Below are 14188 nucleotides of genomic sequence, written 5' to 3'. Positions count from 1 at the left end.
CTCTCTCTCTCTCTCTCTCTCTCTCTCTCTCCTCCCCGACCACCTCCCCCCATCATCAGATGTAAGCTCTCCAGTGCCATACCTGTCTGCCTGCTACCATGCTCCCTGCCATGATGGTCACAGACACACCCTCTGAAACCCTAAACTCCCATTAAATATTCCCTTCTGTAAGTTTTCTTGGTCATGATGTCTCTTCCTAGGAACAGAAAAGTAACTGAGACACTGCGCTTGAATCAATGTGTAGCTGTAGCAAGGTTTCTTTTATGAATGTATCTTTTTTTGTTTTGTGCATGGTACATAAATGTTTAAAATTATAACATCTACTTGGTGGATTTTTTTTTCTTTAATGAATATGTAATGTCCTTTCCTGACTCTTCTGATTAGTTTTGGTTTAAAGTCCATTTTGTCATATATTAAAATAGCTATACCTCCTCACTTCTTGGATCCATTTGCTTGGAATATCTTTTACATCATTTTATATTGAAATGATGTCTGTCCTTGATGGGAAAATGTGTTTCCTGGATGCCACAGAAAGAAGATCCTGTTTTCTAATCCAATTTGTTAGTCTTTGTCATCTTATTGGGGATATGAAATCATTAATATTGAGTTATTAATGAGCAGTGTTTATTAATTTTTGTAATTTGATTTTGGTGGTGTGGAGTTTTCTCCCTCTTTTGCTTAATTGTTCTGGGGTTTTTATTCATTGCATCCTCTTGGGTGTAGATAACCTTTTTAGACTGAAATTTCTAGTGTTTTCTATAGAGCTATATTGGTGGACAGAAACTGCTTAAATTCCTGAGAAATGTTTTTCTTTTTTCATCCATTGTAATTGATGATTTTGTTGGATATAGTAGTCTGGGTTGGCAACTGCAGTCTTTCAAAGCTTATAGAACACCACTCCTGGCCCTTTTGTATTTCACAGTTGTAGACGTCTGTTCTACTGTATTGTAATGCTAAATTCTGTACTTGAGGCCTGGGCCTATGAGTGAATTTTCAGTCTACAAGCTTTTGTTAAACAAACTTTGTTCCTTATTTTAAAATAATTGGCTATTTAAAATCGGCTACAGCCAATTACTGGAGGGATTAGAGGAAAGTGGCTTTTGAGTTGCCTGGTTGGGAGTGGAGGAGTAAGACAGAGAGAGACCACAGGGAGAGGAGAAGGCACCATGAGAGGAGAGGTACCATGAGCACATAGCCAGGAGGAACAGCAAGTATCTGGGGAACGCTGCTGGGAAGGTAGACAGGCCAGCAGTTAGAAAAGTAGATTAAGGGTTAACTCCCCCCTCCCCAGTCATTGTCAAAGCCAAATAAAAGAACCACAGTCTGAGTCTCAGTTATTTGTAAGTTAGATGGGGATAAGCTTACATTCGTTGTACTATACAGACTCTCCCTTGGAAAGTCAAACATTGCTCTAATGGGCCTGCTTTTTATATGTGACTAGTTCTACTTCCCTTACGGTTTTTAATATTCCTTCTGTGTTCTGTACATTTAGTGTTTTGGTAATGATATGTTTGTCTTATTAAGGGTTTTATTGCTGTGAACAGATACCATGACCAAGGCAACTCATAAGGACATTTAATTGGGGCTGGCTTACAGGTTCAGAGGTTCGTCCATTATCATCAAGGTGGTAGCATGGCAGTGTCCAGGCAGACTTCCAGGCAGCTAGGATGAGGGTTTTAAAGCCCAAGCCCACAGTGGCACACCTACTCCAACAAGGCCACACCTCCAAATAGTGCCACTCCCTGGGCTAGGCATACTCAAGCCATCATACCCCCTAACTTCTTCAATGGCACATTTTGATCATTGAACAGTGTATTGCTGCCAGGAATAGTGGAGCACCACTCTTGGGAGGCAGAAGTGGGCAGATCTCTGTGAGTTCAAGACCAGCCTGGTCTACAGAGTGGGTTCTAGGAGGGACGGAGCTACAGAGTAAGATCCTGTCTCAAAACAACAAAAACTATACTGTTCAATCTCCATATTTCTAATTTATTTTAATATTACCTGATAATATACAAGAAATTATTTCATTTTTTATGTTAACACACACACACACACACACATAATCTATTTCCATAGGCTGTTGAGAAGAATACGCATTTCCAAGTGTTGGATGGAATATTCTACTAGTGTCTGTGTCTTTTGATATTTAAAAGTGTTGAAAACTCTGTCTTCAAGGATTCTCTTGAAAAAAATGTGCATGTGTGTGTACATGTGTGTGTTTGTATGTGTGTATGTGTGTGACTGTATGTGCATACAAGGGTGCACATGTCATGGCTCATACGTGAAGGTGAGAGGACCACTTGGGAAGCCAGTTCTCTCCTACCATGTCGGGGATGGGGACTGAACTCATGCATTAGGCTTCTCAGAGCCTTTGCACACCAAAACTTCTTGCTAGCCCCTCTTTGTTACTTACCTGTCCCCCCTTTTTAAATTAAAGCTTTATTTTTAATTATAAGTATAACGCGGTGCTGGGGGCCATCCCTGGTGATTCTTCTTTCTTCTTGGTTCTCTTTTGAGATAAGCTGAGGGGTAAGAGTGTCGGTGGGGGCAAGACTTGGTCTTGTGAGACATTCAGGGTGGCATCAAGAACAAAGGTTACATAGCCGGCTGCAGAGTATATGAGCTTCCTTTATGAGTGACAGTCATGACCCTGATTACCTTTTTCTCATAGAAAACCCCATTATAAAATTTGCCAGTTCAAAATATGTTAATCACTTTTGATCAGCTCTCCCACCCCCACACCCCCCACCCCCTCCCCTTTTTTGAGGTGGAGTTTCTCTGTGTAACCCTGGTTGTTCGGCAACTCACTCTGTAGAGTGCAGGCTAGCCTCGACGATCAGCCTCGTTTCACAGCTTTTGTAGAATCAGAAAGTGTCTTGTATTATGACTTCTTTGTTTGGCTTCTCTCCCTTTGTGTGAGCACTATGTTGGTTTGAATGCAAGTCGATCTTGGTCACTGTTAGCCAGTATTCCATTATGGTTAACAAAGTACCTGAGATAATCTATTTGAAAAGACAGATTTATTTTCACTCATGATAAGAGATTTCATGGTTGATTAGCTGTGGGGGTCTCTGCAGCCTTCAGAGCAGAGTGATAAGCTGTAGGAGGCAAGACCTGGCCCAGCAGACAGTGTTGCTTTAAACTTCAGGAGCCTGACCCAGTGGTTTACTGCAGGCCTCTTCAAGCTCAGCATGATCTGAACTACTTTTGGGATGATTATCTCAATCCCGCATTCATAACAAGGCATTTCGCTTAAAGGAGCAAATTAAACTAAATGCAGATCGGATGTAACTACACTGAAACTCTTTTTAAAGTATATATGACACCTTCCATAAAGACAGTTCTATACACTGACTGAGAAAAACAAGTTTACATGAAGGGTCTGGAGGAGGGTCCAATATTGAAAAGTGTCCCGCCACACAGGTTGTCCAAAGGCTAGAAAACATGTCTACTCCAGCCTCTTTTTGGAAAACAGGTTTTGCATTTCTTTCCTTGAAGGAACAACCCTGTGCTGTGTGTTTAACACTCTGGGTTTCCCTGGTCCATGTCTGTGAGCACAGAGCCCCATGTCCTGTTGCTTTTGCCCTGTGGCAAGACAGTATAATCATGGAGTTGTCTGCTGGAAGTAGTTGTTCCCCTTATAGCAACAGGAAAGTAAAAGAGAGGAAGAGGAGTGTCCAGCTCAGCGAGGCAGGCAGGCGTAGGGAATAGCAGAACAGCCTAGGACTCCACTTGGTTGTTGGTTTCTTTTTTTTTTTTTTTTTAAAGAGGGCATCAGATTCCCATTACAGATGGTTGTGAGCCACCATGTGGTTGCTGGGAATTGAACTCAGGACCTCTGGAAGAGCAGTCAGTGCTCCTAACCTCTGAGCCATCTCTCCAGCCCCTTGGTTTGATATCTTATGGGCCCTCTTCTAACAATGCACTTGGAAACCTAAGAGCCTCACCCATGTATACACACTCTTCTCTGAACAATGCACCTAGCCACCTATTAGCAACTCAGAAGCCCCATCTCTATCAAGCTGCACATACTTACTTAAAATGAGCAGGATGAACAATGGGTACATTTCACTATTCACAAATCCCAATACATTCATCCAAGAGGATAGGAGGGTTGATCTAGATTGAACTGATCTTGGGTGCTTTACAACAAGACACACTGTCCTCTAAGTGAGCTCTTAGGGAGAATCTCCCAATTACCATCTCATGCTTATACATAATTTGATATGCATATGACCAATACCGGATGCATCAGGGGAAGGAACATGAACATTGATCATTTTCATTATATGTCCAAGTCTGTCGATCAAAATAAAGGACCAAACAAACTACACCTGAGTCATTCAAGTTCTCTGTCCCTGAACCCCATGAAAGTAACCACAATGAGTGCATCTAGCAGGCTTCAGTCGCAGCAGTGTACCTGACCTGAACTGCCTCCTTGCTGCTTTTGAAACCCTGTGTGCCCGTAAATCAACCCTTTGGATAAGAGGTGGAGAACCCGAACACAGCCAGCCCAGACCTGAGTCCTGGTAACGTGATTGGCAAGCCAGCCAAGAGGCGAGAAAACATTCTTCCACCTTGCTGAGTCCAGCTTTGTCACTGGAGTCCTCACTGGAGTCCAGCTTTGTCAGAGAGTTGCCAGTCTATTTAAGTGCGCCATGTCAGTTCATGGGAATTGTTTATTGTGCTGTTTTGTGTCCTGAGAAGAAACCTGCATGACAATCACTAATGTCCTAAAAATAGACTATGTGCTGTTCTTGACATATGTCTAATTTTAAAGTCTCTCTCTCTCTCTCTCTCTCTCTCTCTCTCTCTCNCCCCCCCCCCCCGTGTGTATGTGTGTAACACTTCCAGGAGTCAGCTATCTCCTTCCACAGTAGATCGAGCACAGCTTGCTAGGACTGTCCAGCAAGTACTTCTCACCCTCTGAGATGCCTTGCCAGCCCAGTGAGTGTGTGTGTGTAGGTACAAGTCACAGTATACATACGGAGGTCATAAGTTAATTTGCAGTTTGTTTTCTTCTACCACAAACCCGGGAGTGCTCATAAGTAAGCCTGAATTTGATCACTGTCTGTCTGTCTGTCTAATCTATCACAAATTTTCTATTTTTGCAGAGCTGAGAACTGGATGTAGTCTATCACTGAACCTTGATCACTTGAGCACTGGCCAGAAGCTAGACTGACTGGCCTGTGTACCACCAGGATCCTCTTGGCTCCACCTCTCAGTCAGTACTGGGATTAGACACTCCATCCAGCCCACTACACATGCATGCCTGTGTTTAGTTATAAAATAACAAGGCCTACCTCACTGAATGTTTGTACATACAAAGGAAAGAGGCCATCAAAACAGGCATGTACCAGGTACAAACATGGTGCTTCCTTCCTAAGCCTGGCTGCTTTCTTACTAGTGCTAGTGTCTGTAGGCTAAATACACACTCACCTGAGGGCCACATCTGCGCTCTCCAGTTGTGCTTTCACTTTTAGATCCTATTAGAATGCTGACAGAGGGCTGAGGATTTGAAAAAAAAAAATGGCAGAGTGCTGGCACACAGGAAGCCCTGTGTTTGGTCTCCAGTACTTCCCACTCCCCCACCCCCTAGAACCCCAAAAGAATAATTTTTAACTCCGCTCCAAAAGACATGCCTTTTATCATATAACCTAATGTAACTTACTCAACCTTCCAAAGCCTATTCAGTGAGGATAATGATGTGTGTGTGTGTATGTGTGTGTAAGCATGGTTGTAAAGATATGGTTAGTTCCTATCTGTTACACATTAGACTTAACAACTGTTTCTAACAGGATTGTGTTCTTTCTGTGCCAAGCTTTCTGAGTATTAGTAGGACATAAGGAATGCTATATCCCTTGTATTAGTAGAATGGCAAAGGGAAACCTACAACTGAGCTGGGTGGTGGCGAGCTGAGGGCAGCAGAGGGAAGGGAAACTAAAGTCAGGATGAGAGAAAAAAAGAGACCACAGTGCACAAAAGTGAATGATATGGACAGATCCAACACGTTCATGGCCTGCTCCTTCTTTCCTAGCTCTCCTACAAAATGGTTTGCATAAGCAGGGCACAGAGACCTTATATCCTTCTCTCAATCTGTAGGCAGAATTGTAGGACTGCATAGAAAAGCCTCAGGACAAATCTTGGGGTTGTGGGGTGTGGCCACCCCTTTCTGGGAAAACAAAGAGCTTCCATCGCTCCAGAATACTTTGGCGGAGGTCAGGAGCAGGCAGCCCCCGTGGCCTTTTCTTTCTTTTGTTCCTTTAGGTAGCAACAGACACCCTCCTATTGGGCCAAGGACAATACCTAGAAAACTGGCTCCAGGTTCTGCTTCTCCTCTCGCAGTGTCTAGATGCTGCTGATACACTGGTCAGAAAGGTGAAGTCTGGAATGGGTGGGGTCTGCAGTCAACCTCTTCTTTCCAGGGCAGCAGAGTCGCCAAGTTGAGAGGGGGTAAAGCGGAATGGGGGTCCACAGAACTCCAGATTGGTCGGGATGCCAGAAGTGTTACAGCTCTTAGGAAAGAAGTAAAGGGTTCTAGCAGCCCATGGGGAGGGTACCCAGGTCCTGGGCCCAGCAGCTGCTGTGACGGAGATGTCAGTGACAGAGACATCAGTGATGGAGATGTCGAGCCTCTGCCAGGCAGATGGGTCCAAAAGTCCAACGAGTACATCAGGGGGAGACAGCCCTCCCCCAAATGGTACAGCTCAGTAAAAATAGCCATCTCAAAAGATCCTTGGTGAAATAACTGTGTGCTTTATTCCATGTGGACAGGACTATATGAACCTTGGGATCTGGGGGATTCTACTGGCCAAGACTAAGGTGCTGGTGATGCTCTGCTTGTCCAAGGAAGAATTCCAGGTGCTATGCTATGTGACTACTTGTGACCACCTGGTTGGGAGTTTCTGGGTTACACACTCCAAGGCAGGCATGGAAACAGGGAAGGAGCTAGTTCTACTCCTGTCAGAGTCAAGTTCTGAGATACTTAGGGTTTGAACTTGCTGTACCCTGGCAGCCTCATGCCTATTCCTCTCGTGGCATGGTCCACATGCCCCACAAAGAACCACCAGCTTGAATCTACACAATCTGAGTTCACTTCACTGTCATGAAGAATGAAGAGCAGATGCAAAGAAAGGCTGTCCTGAGTTGAAAGATAACAAACATTGGAAATGAAAACTATTTCTGTGAACACATCTGAAGTCTCTAATCCTCACCTGAAAGGAGGGAAAGAACTTGATAGGAAATGGCGATGCGGGAAAGGATGGGAAAGAGCCAATGTTTTGGAGCCATGTTCAGCAGACAGTAAGTGCTTGATAAATGACAGGCATGAGGTAGCTTTAACTCACACGTCACGCAATACGGGAGACCAAACCCAGGGTTTCATGTGTGCAGGCACTCCGCCGTTTTGCCAAATCCTCAGCTCTCCATCAGCATTCTAGAAGGATCTAAAAGTAAAACACAGCTAGAGAGTGCAGATGTGGCTCTGAGGTGAGTGTGTATTTAGCCTACTGAAGGCCCCGGGTTCAAACACTAGCACCAGGAAGAACGCAGCCAGGCTCAGGAAGGAAGCATCTTCAGTGTTTACAAAATAGTACTCTAAGCAAGTTCAGTTACTGTGTCTCAAGTGTGTGTGGTCTTAAAAAAGAATGGCATGTACCCCAAAAGTAAAGCAAGACGCTACAGTATAAACTCTAAGGCTTTATTTATTCTGGTCCTGATAATTTTATATTGTTGGTTCAGTATTTCTTGTGAACTTAAAATTCCAAGTATTCCCAAATAAGCCCCATCTGCAATGACAGATGACTACAGTTCCTGAATATTCACAGGACTCTGCACCTTCTATCTGCCAGACAGAGGCATCAACAGCTTATCAACAGTGTCACTCTAGGAATTCACAACTTCCCAGACCTCCAGCTTTCATTACTACCCTGTAAATCTCAACAGATGAAGCTGAAAGGCCCACAGAGAACACATCACCTGAACCACATGAAGAACCAGCCACAGAATCTTGTGTGCGTCAGAGTAAAAATACAGAGTATTTATTCATTTCTTCCCACTAGAGGGACACACTGTTCTTGGACAGATGAATCATCAGTTGTCAGGAGTTGCTTTTGGAGAATGATCAATGAACTCCTTTTCAGGGGTTGGAAATTGATACCAGGGTCCATCACCCCGGGCACGCATCAGTCTTCGAACTTCCTGCTCCTTTAACCTGTAACAAAGGGAATAGTAAGTGTGCGGATACGGACACCTGAGTGCGGGTACAGACACAAGAGTGCAGCCACTACAGCAGTCAGCAGAGCTTCTTCAAAATAAAAAAAAACAGAACCACCATAGGACAGAGGCCTTCACCACTCCACAGCCACACTGCTCATGGGTCTAAGTTGGCACACTAGACACGTAGCTGACTATCCATGTTCCTGTGCATAATACCCAAGATATGGAAGCACCCTAGCTGTCCATCAACAGATGAATAAAGAAAATGTGGCACATTTACACAATGGAATGCCATTCAGTCATCTGCATATGCAGACAACTGCATGAAGCTGGAGGGCACCATGTCCTCTGCTATGTGGAATCCAGAGCTCACACATACTGATGCATACAGGCATACACAGGTCACAAAACAGATGGGGAACTATTGGGGGCAGAAAGGGACCAGGAGGAGGAAGGAGGACAGGAAGACATCAGAAGGCTGGGCGGGGTGGGGGGGGTGGGGGGGGGGGGGGGGGGGGGGGGGGGGGGGGGGGGGGGGTGGGGGGGGACGGTGGAAGAGAAGGTAAAGGAGGTAGAGATGAGCAACGCACACCTTTATGAAGATGTCATCGGGAAAGCCATTATTTCATACACTAAAAAGTTAATGAAAGGGAAAACAGTTCCACGATCGCAACAACAGAGGTAATCACTGTATGCGTGATAATCTGGCACAGACAGGCACGTGGAAGCAGACAGCTGCTATACATACAAGCCAACTTGGAACTGGTGAATTTTATCATCACTTACATTGAGCAATTGTCTCCACAGGCCCTGCTCTGAGGCTTTGTGACAAGTCTGCTTTGTCACCCACCTTTCTGATGTTAATATAGTTGGCTACAGAACACCCACTAATGTGCCCATGCAAGGGTCCCGTGCTAGGAGGTGATATGCCACCATCTGCCTATACTGCTGCTATCACTGTAGGAGAGGGGAGAGGGAATCTCCCCACAGCAAGTGGAGTCCCTCACCAGCATCACACTGAATGGCCTACGTTAGATATTCCGTTGTTAGAAACAGAAGAGAAAAATCAGAGCCAAAAGCCCCATCAACCCAGAGCCCTACACAGCTGACACCACTGACACCATGTCTCTACTCTGGGTGATCTGCATGGCACAAAGATACCTTCCCAACTCCACAGCCAAGGTCAAGCCTTCTCCACGAAACCCCGACCTTCCAAAGTACATGTAGTGACCTTTTTATGACCAGAAATGCACAACTACAAAGCTCACTTCCTAATCATTAACCAGCTCTCTAACCTTACTTATGAGATCATACACCTTTGTAACTGTGACTTAGAGAATACTTATCCAACTTTTCAGAAAGGACTAAACACTCCTTTTCCCTCCTCTTTAAGATAAAACTACACAAAATGTGTAACTATCATAATTAAAGAGAAAGTTCATAAATCTAAGAGAGAGTAGGGGGACAGGGAGAAATGGAGTGAGGAGAGGAAAGGAGGTAGAAATGGTGTAAGTAATAGTACTCATGCAGAAAGTTCTTACAGAGATAAAAAATAAATAAAAAACAATAACAACAACAAACAAGACACAGCCAAAACCCAAAACCCAAGGCTGAGGAAATGGCGCAGTCAGTGAAGTGCTGGCCTTGCAAGGACAGTTCTGTCCCCAGACCGATGTAAAAGCATCCCTTTCCAGTGCTGAGGTGGAGACGGATCCTGGAGCCAGCCAGCCAGCAGCAAGCCTACTTACTTGACAAGCTCCAGGTCAGTGAGAGACCGTCTCAAAATTTAAAACACAAAACAGGTGAACGGACACTGAGGAACAATGCCTGAGATTATTCTGTGCCTTCATAGCCATACACCTAAACACACATACACACACACACACATACACACACACACACAAACACAACACACACACACACACAAACACACACACCTAAACACACACACACACACACACACACACACACACCCCTGCACACAGATACACACCAAAAAAACAACCAACCAACCAAACCAAAATTAATGAGCACACTGTGGACCGAGAGAAACACAGTAGCCGCTCTTCTCGGGAAGAGCATTAACAGAAGGCACGCAGCTAAGCAAGGTTCGTAAGCGGGCTGTATCTACACTCACGTAACTTAATACTAGTAACATTTTCTCTAGAAACAGGTCACAGTGTTACGTATGGTTTCTGGTTGTTATACAGGGTAGTCTCTAATGATGTGGGATGGAAAGAAATCAGGCAGGATGTGGAGTGGGCTGATGTGTGCAGAGTAGCTTATTTAGGAATTTCTTTCCAGGGAGGGAGAGATGGTTCAGCAGTTAAGTGTACTTGCTGTATTCATGTCTGGTGGCTCACAGGCCTGCAACTCTAGCTTCAGGAAATCTGATGCCCTTTTGGCCTCCATGGGCCTACATCCAGGCAGACACATACACAGAGACATACACTATAATCATTTAAAAGGGGAGAGGGAGAGGGAGAGGGAGAGGGAGAGGGAGAGGGAGAGGGAGAGGGAGGAGAGGGCATTCCTCTCAGTATGAGCTATCACCCCCCAGTCAGCAACAGAGCCCCCTTCTCCCAGAAGAGCCCTCTCAAGCTTCACGCAGACACCCAACTTCTGAAGCTGCGCTATCCTCACGCCCGGTCTCCTACCGTAAGTCAGCCTTTTCGGATTCGATCTGGAGAATAGCCAGGGTCTTCTCATAGTTCTTTTCAGGTCCGTCATAGAAATTCCGGGCGATCCATCTTGATATTGGGTGCTGAGAGAAAAGGTGTTTCCAGTCAGTCACCTTCTGAAGGATTCTTCCCGTTTCTGGTTGACTACTGGTTCAGACAACTAAAGCACTGACATGCCATCAACTCTGATGTGCTTTAAGTCACCCTGAGCACTGGGCTAACGCTATTGTTGCCCACTTTTGAGGTAAGACCAAAATGGCAGCATCTCTGCAGCTCAAGGGCGAGGGAGGAGACAAACCAAATTCTACTGACCAAATGCAAAGAGCTTTCTACCAGACTCCAGAAATAATATTTTATGCTTATTTAATTTAACCTATAAAGCTTAATTTTTTTAATAAAAAAAGTACCATGAATTGCTACAAAGATGGCTCAGCAGTTTAGATCACTCATTGTTCTTGCATCTGGATACAATTCTCAGCACCCAAGTGGCTCATCATTGGTGATTCCAGTTCTGGGAGATCTGACACCCTTTTCTGGTCTCCACATATGTGGATTACCGATTACTGAGCACACACGGAGCACATTCATACATTTAGGCAAAACATCAAAACATGTAAAATAAGGAAATTAAGTTTTAAAAAGGTATTATCTACTTGATGTGAAAAACTGAATATAAAAAGTATATCATAATTGTCTAATTAAGACATTCACCACAACATTAACAAGATATCCAATAAAAGTTTGAATGAGCTGTGCGAACCTTGTAATACTCCCAGTGTTCTGGGATGTAGCCTTCTGGGATTTCTGCGAGCTCGGCTTCACCTAGAGAGAAAATGTTGACGATGCTGGGTCAGCACTGACAGCCTGTGTCCCCAGCTCCACACCACACTCTGAAGCCAGCTTCTCCATGACTCCTCTGGTGCTAAACTCCCCGGGGAAGATCAGCCCCTCCTGAGGGGTACTAGCCATCCTGTAGGTGTAAGATGGGACCTCCCGCATTTCAGCAGTTTCCCCATTTTGTTCTTAGGTAACAAGACACAATGAAGGACACACTGTTTTCTATTTTATTTTCTGCTCCCCTGTAAATCTACCAGACACAATATTCTAAGATTCAAAAGCTTCAGCATTTTAGAATCCTGTTCAGAAGGCCTTGTGTGCACTCGATGCTTCCGGACCCTAAGATGAATTTTAATCTGTCAGTGCCTGTCTCTCTGTCTCTCTTCCCAACTCAACTGTTACTCTATTTTCCTCATCTAGTTTGTCAAAGCTGATTTTGGAAAAGGAGAAATTGTGGTTTGAATAAGAATGGCCCCATAGGCTCATATATTTGAATGCTTAGTCACCACAGAGCAGAACTGTTTGAAAGGATTAGAAGGATTTATACTTCATTGGAGTAGGTAGAGCCTTGTTGGAGGAAGTGTGTCAATTAGGGTGGACTTTGAGATTTCTAAAGCCCCACCAGGCCTATCTTCTCTCTCTGCTCATAGATCAGGATGTAGCTCTTGGCTACTACTCCAGCACCATCCATGCTGGCATGCTCCCACTATGATAATGGCTAATCCTCTGAAAGCTCCCTTTGTAAACAAGCCCCCAATTAAATGCTTTCTTTTATAAGCGTTGCCTTGCTTATGTTGTCTCTTCACAATGAAAGGACAGGAACTAAGACAGAGGAAAGGAAGATGAGGTTCTGGAAGCCACCTCCTCTGTAGAAATGCCCTCCACAGGCTCACATGCTATTTTATAGGTCCCAGAGCTTTTAGGAGGTGGGACCTGGAGGGAGAAAGCCGTGAACAGAAGCAGCCTTTAAAACCGTCAAGCCCTGTTTCCAGCAAGCTTCGTTTGCTCCTGGCACCCCTCCCACTTCTCATGGTAGGTCAATGTCTCTCTAAAACCATGACAAAACAAACCTTTCTTCCAAAGAAGGTCTGTGTCAGTGTGTGGTCACAGCAATGCAAAAGTAAATAATATAAATGTTCCTTTTTAAAATTTTGTATATTTGTTTACAAATGCTATCATCTTATGGAGTGAGGGCTGGGTGAGTGACTTACCAATAAATATGTTCACCAGTGTTATGCCAATTACAACTGGGATCCCAGTCAACATAAGGTAGAATTTCTGTGAGGAAAAACATAAAAGTTTCTCTCATGGCCTTTCCTTCTTCTCCCACCAAAATTATCCTCATTTGATGTCCTTTTATCCTTATTGAACAAACATGACAATTTTGGAATCAGAATTGAATCACTGATTTCTGTCACATTCCTCTGATTTAGTTTTTAGACACAGCTATTTAGTAGAGTACAATATATGTTCAATGACTTTTGACTTCTTGGTTAAAGCAATGAGAAAGAAAATTCTGTATTGCCGGACGTGGTGGCACACACCTTTAATCCCAGCACTCGGGAGGCAGAGGCAGAGGCAGGCAGATTTCTGAGTTCGAGGCCAGCCTGGTCTACAAAGTGAGTTCCACGATAGCCAGGGCTACACGGAGAAACCCTGTCTCGAAAAAAAAAAAAAAAAAAAAGAGAGAATTCTGTATTAAGAACAAATGTGAAAACAATAGCATTTCAGCCACTGAATGTGACTGGAGTTGGTCCTGGTATGAAAAAAGGGCACTCACTATGTGTGATAGCACACACTGGGGAATCCAGTATTCCATAGGTGGAGGCAGGAGGCTCAGGAGTTTGAAGTCAGCCTTGGCTACAAAGCAAGTCTGAGACTAGCCTGGGATAACAGGAGAGCCTCTATTAAATTAAAAACAGGGCTAAGGAGAGGCAGTGTGCACAGTGGGGAGGAGGGGGAGGGCTAGGAAGAGTCAGTGTGCACAGTGGGGAGGATGGGGGGGNGGGCTAAGGAGAGGCAGTGTGCACAGTGGGGAGGAGGGGGAGGGCTAGGAAGAGTCAGTGTGCACAGTGGGGAGGATGGGGGGGCTAAGGAGAGGCAGTGTGCACAGTGGGGAGGAGGGGGAGGGGTAAGGAGAGGCAGTGTGCACAGTGGGGAGGACGGGGGGGCTAAGGAGAGGCAGTGTGCACATTGGGGAGGAAGAGGAGGGCTAAGGAGAGGCAGTGTGCACAGTGTGGAGGAGGAAGAGGGCTAGGAAGAGGCAGTGTACACAGTGGGGAGGAGGGAGAGGGCTAGGAAGAGGCAGTGTACACAGTGGGGAGGAGGGAGAGGGCTAGGAAGAGGCAGTGTGCACAGTGGGGAGGAGGGGGAGGGCTAGGAAGAGGCAGTGTGCACAGTGGGGAGGAGGGGGAGGGCTAGGAAAGCAGTGTGCACATTGGGGAGGGGGAGGG

General features: G+C 45.0%; 1 protein-coding gene across 1 annotated transcript in view; it reads right to left on the bottom strand.

Moving 5' to 3' along the window:
• Positions 1–7685: 7685 nt before the first annotated feature.
• Positions 7686–14188, bottom strand: part of Ndufb5 (NADH:ubiquinone oxidoreductase subunit B5) — a 14496-nt gene continuing 7993 nt past the window's right edge. The window contains exons 3-6 of the mRNA XM_021196537.2: positions 12947–13013; positions 11659–11720; positions 10875–10981; positions 7686–8212 (exon numbers count right to left, since the gene is read on the bottom strand). Of these exons, the coding sequence (XP_021052196.1) occupies positions 8092–8212; positions 10875–10981; positions 11659–11720; positions 12947–13013 (357 nt within the window). The 3' untranslated portion in view covers positions 7686–8091. The remainder of the gene's footprint in view (positions 8213–10874; positions 10982–11658; positions 11721–12946; positions 13014–14188) is intronic.

This window comes from Mus pahari, chromosome 4 (assembly GCF_900095145.1).
Source record: "Mus pahari chromosome 4, PAHARI_EIJ_v1.1, whole genome shotgun sequence".
Taxonomy (NCBI): Eukaryota; Metazoa; Chordata; class Mammalia; order Rodentia; family Muridae; genus Mus; species Mus pahari.
The sequence above is the reverse complement of the archived record's forward strand: the minus strand, read 5'-3'. Positions and strand labels throughout refer to the sequence as shown.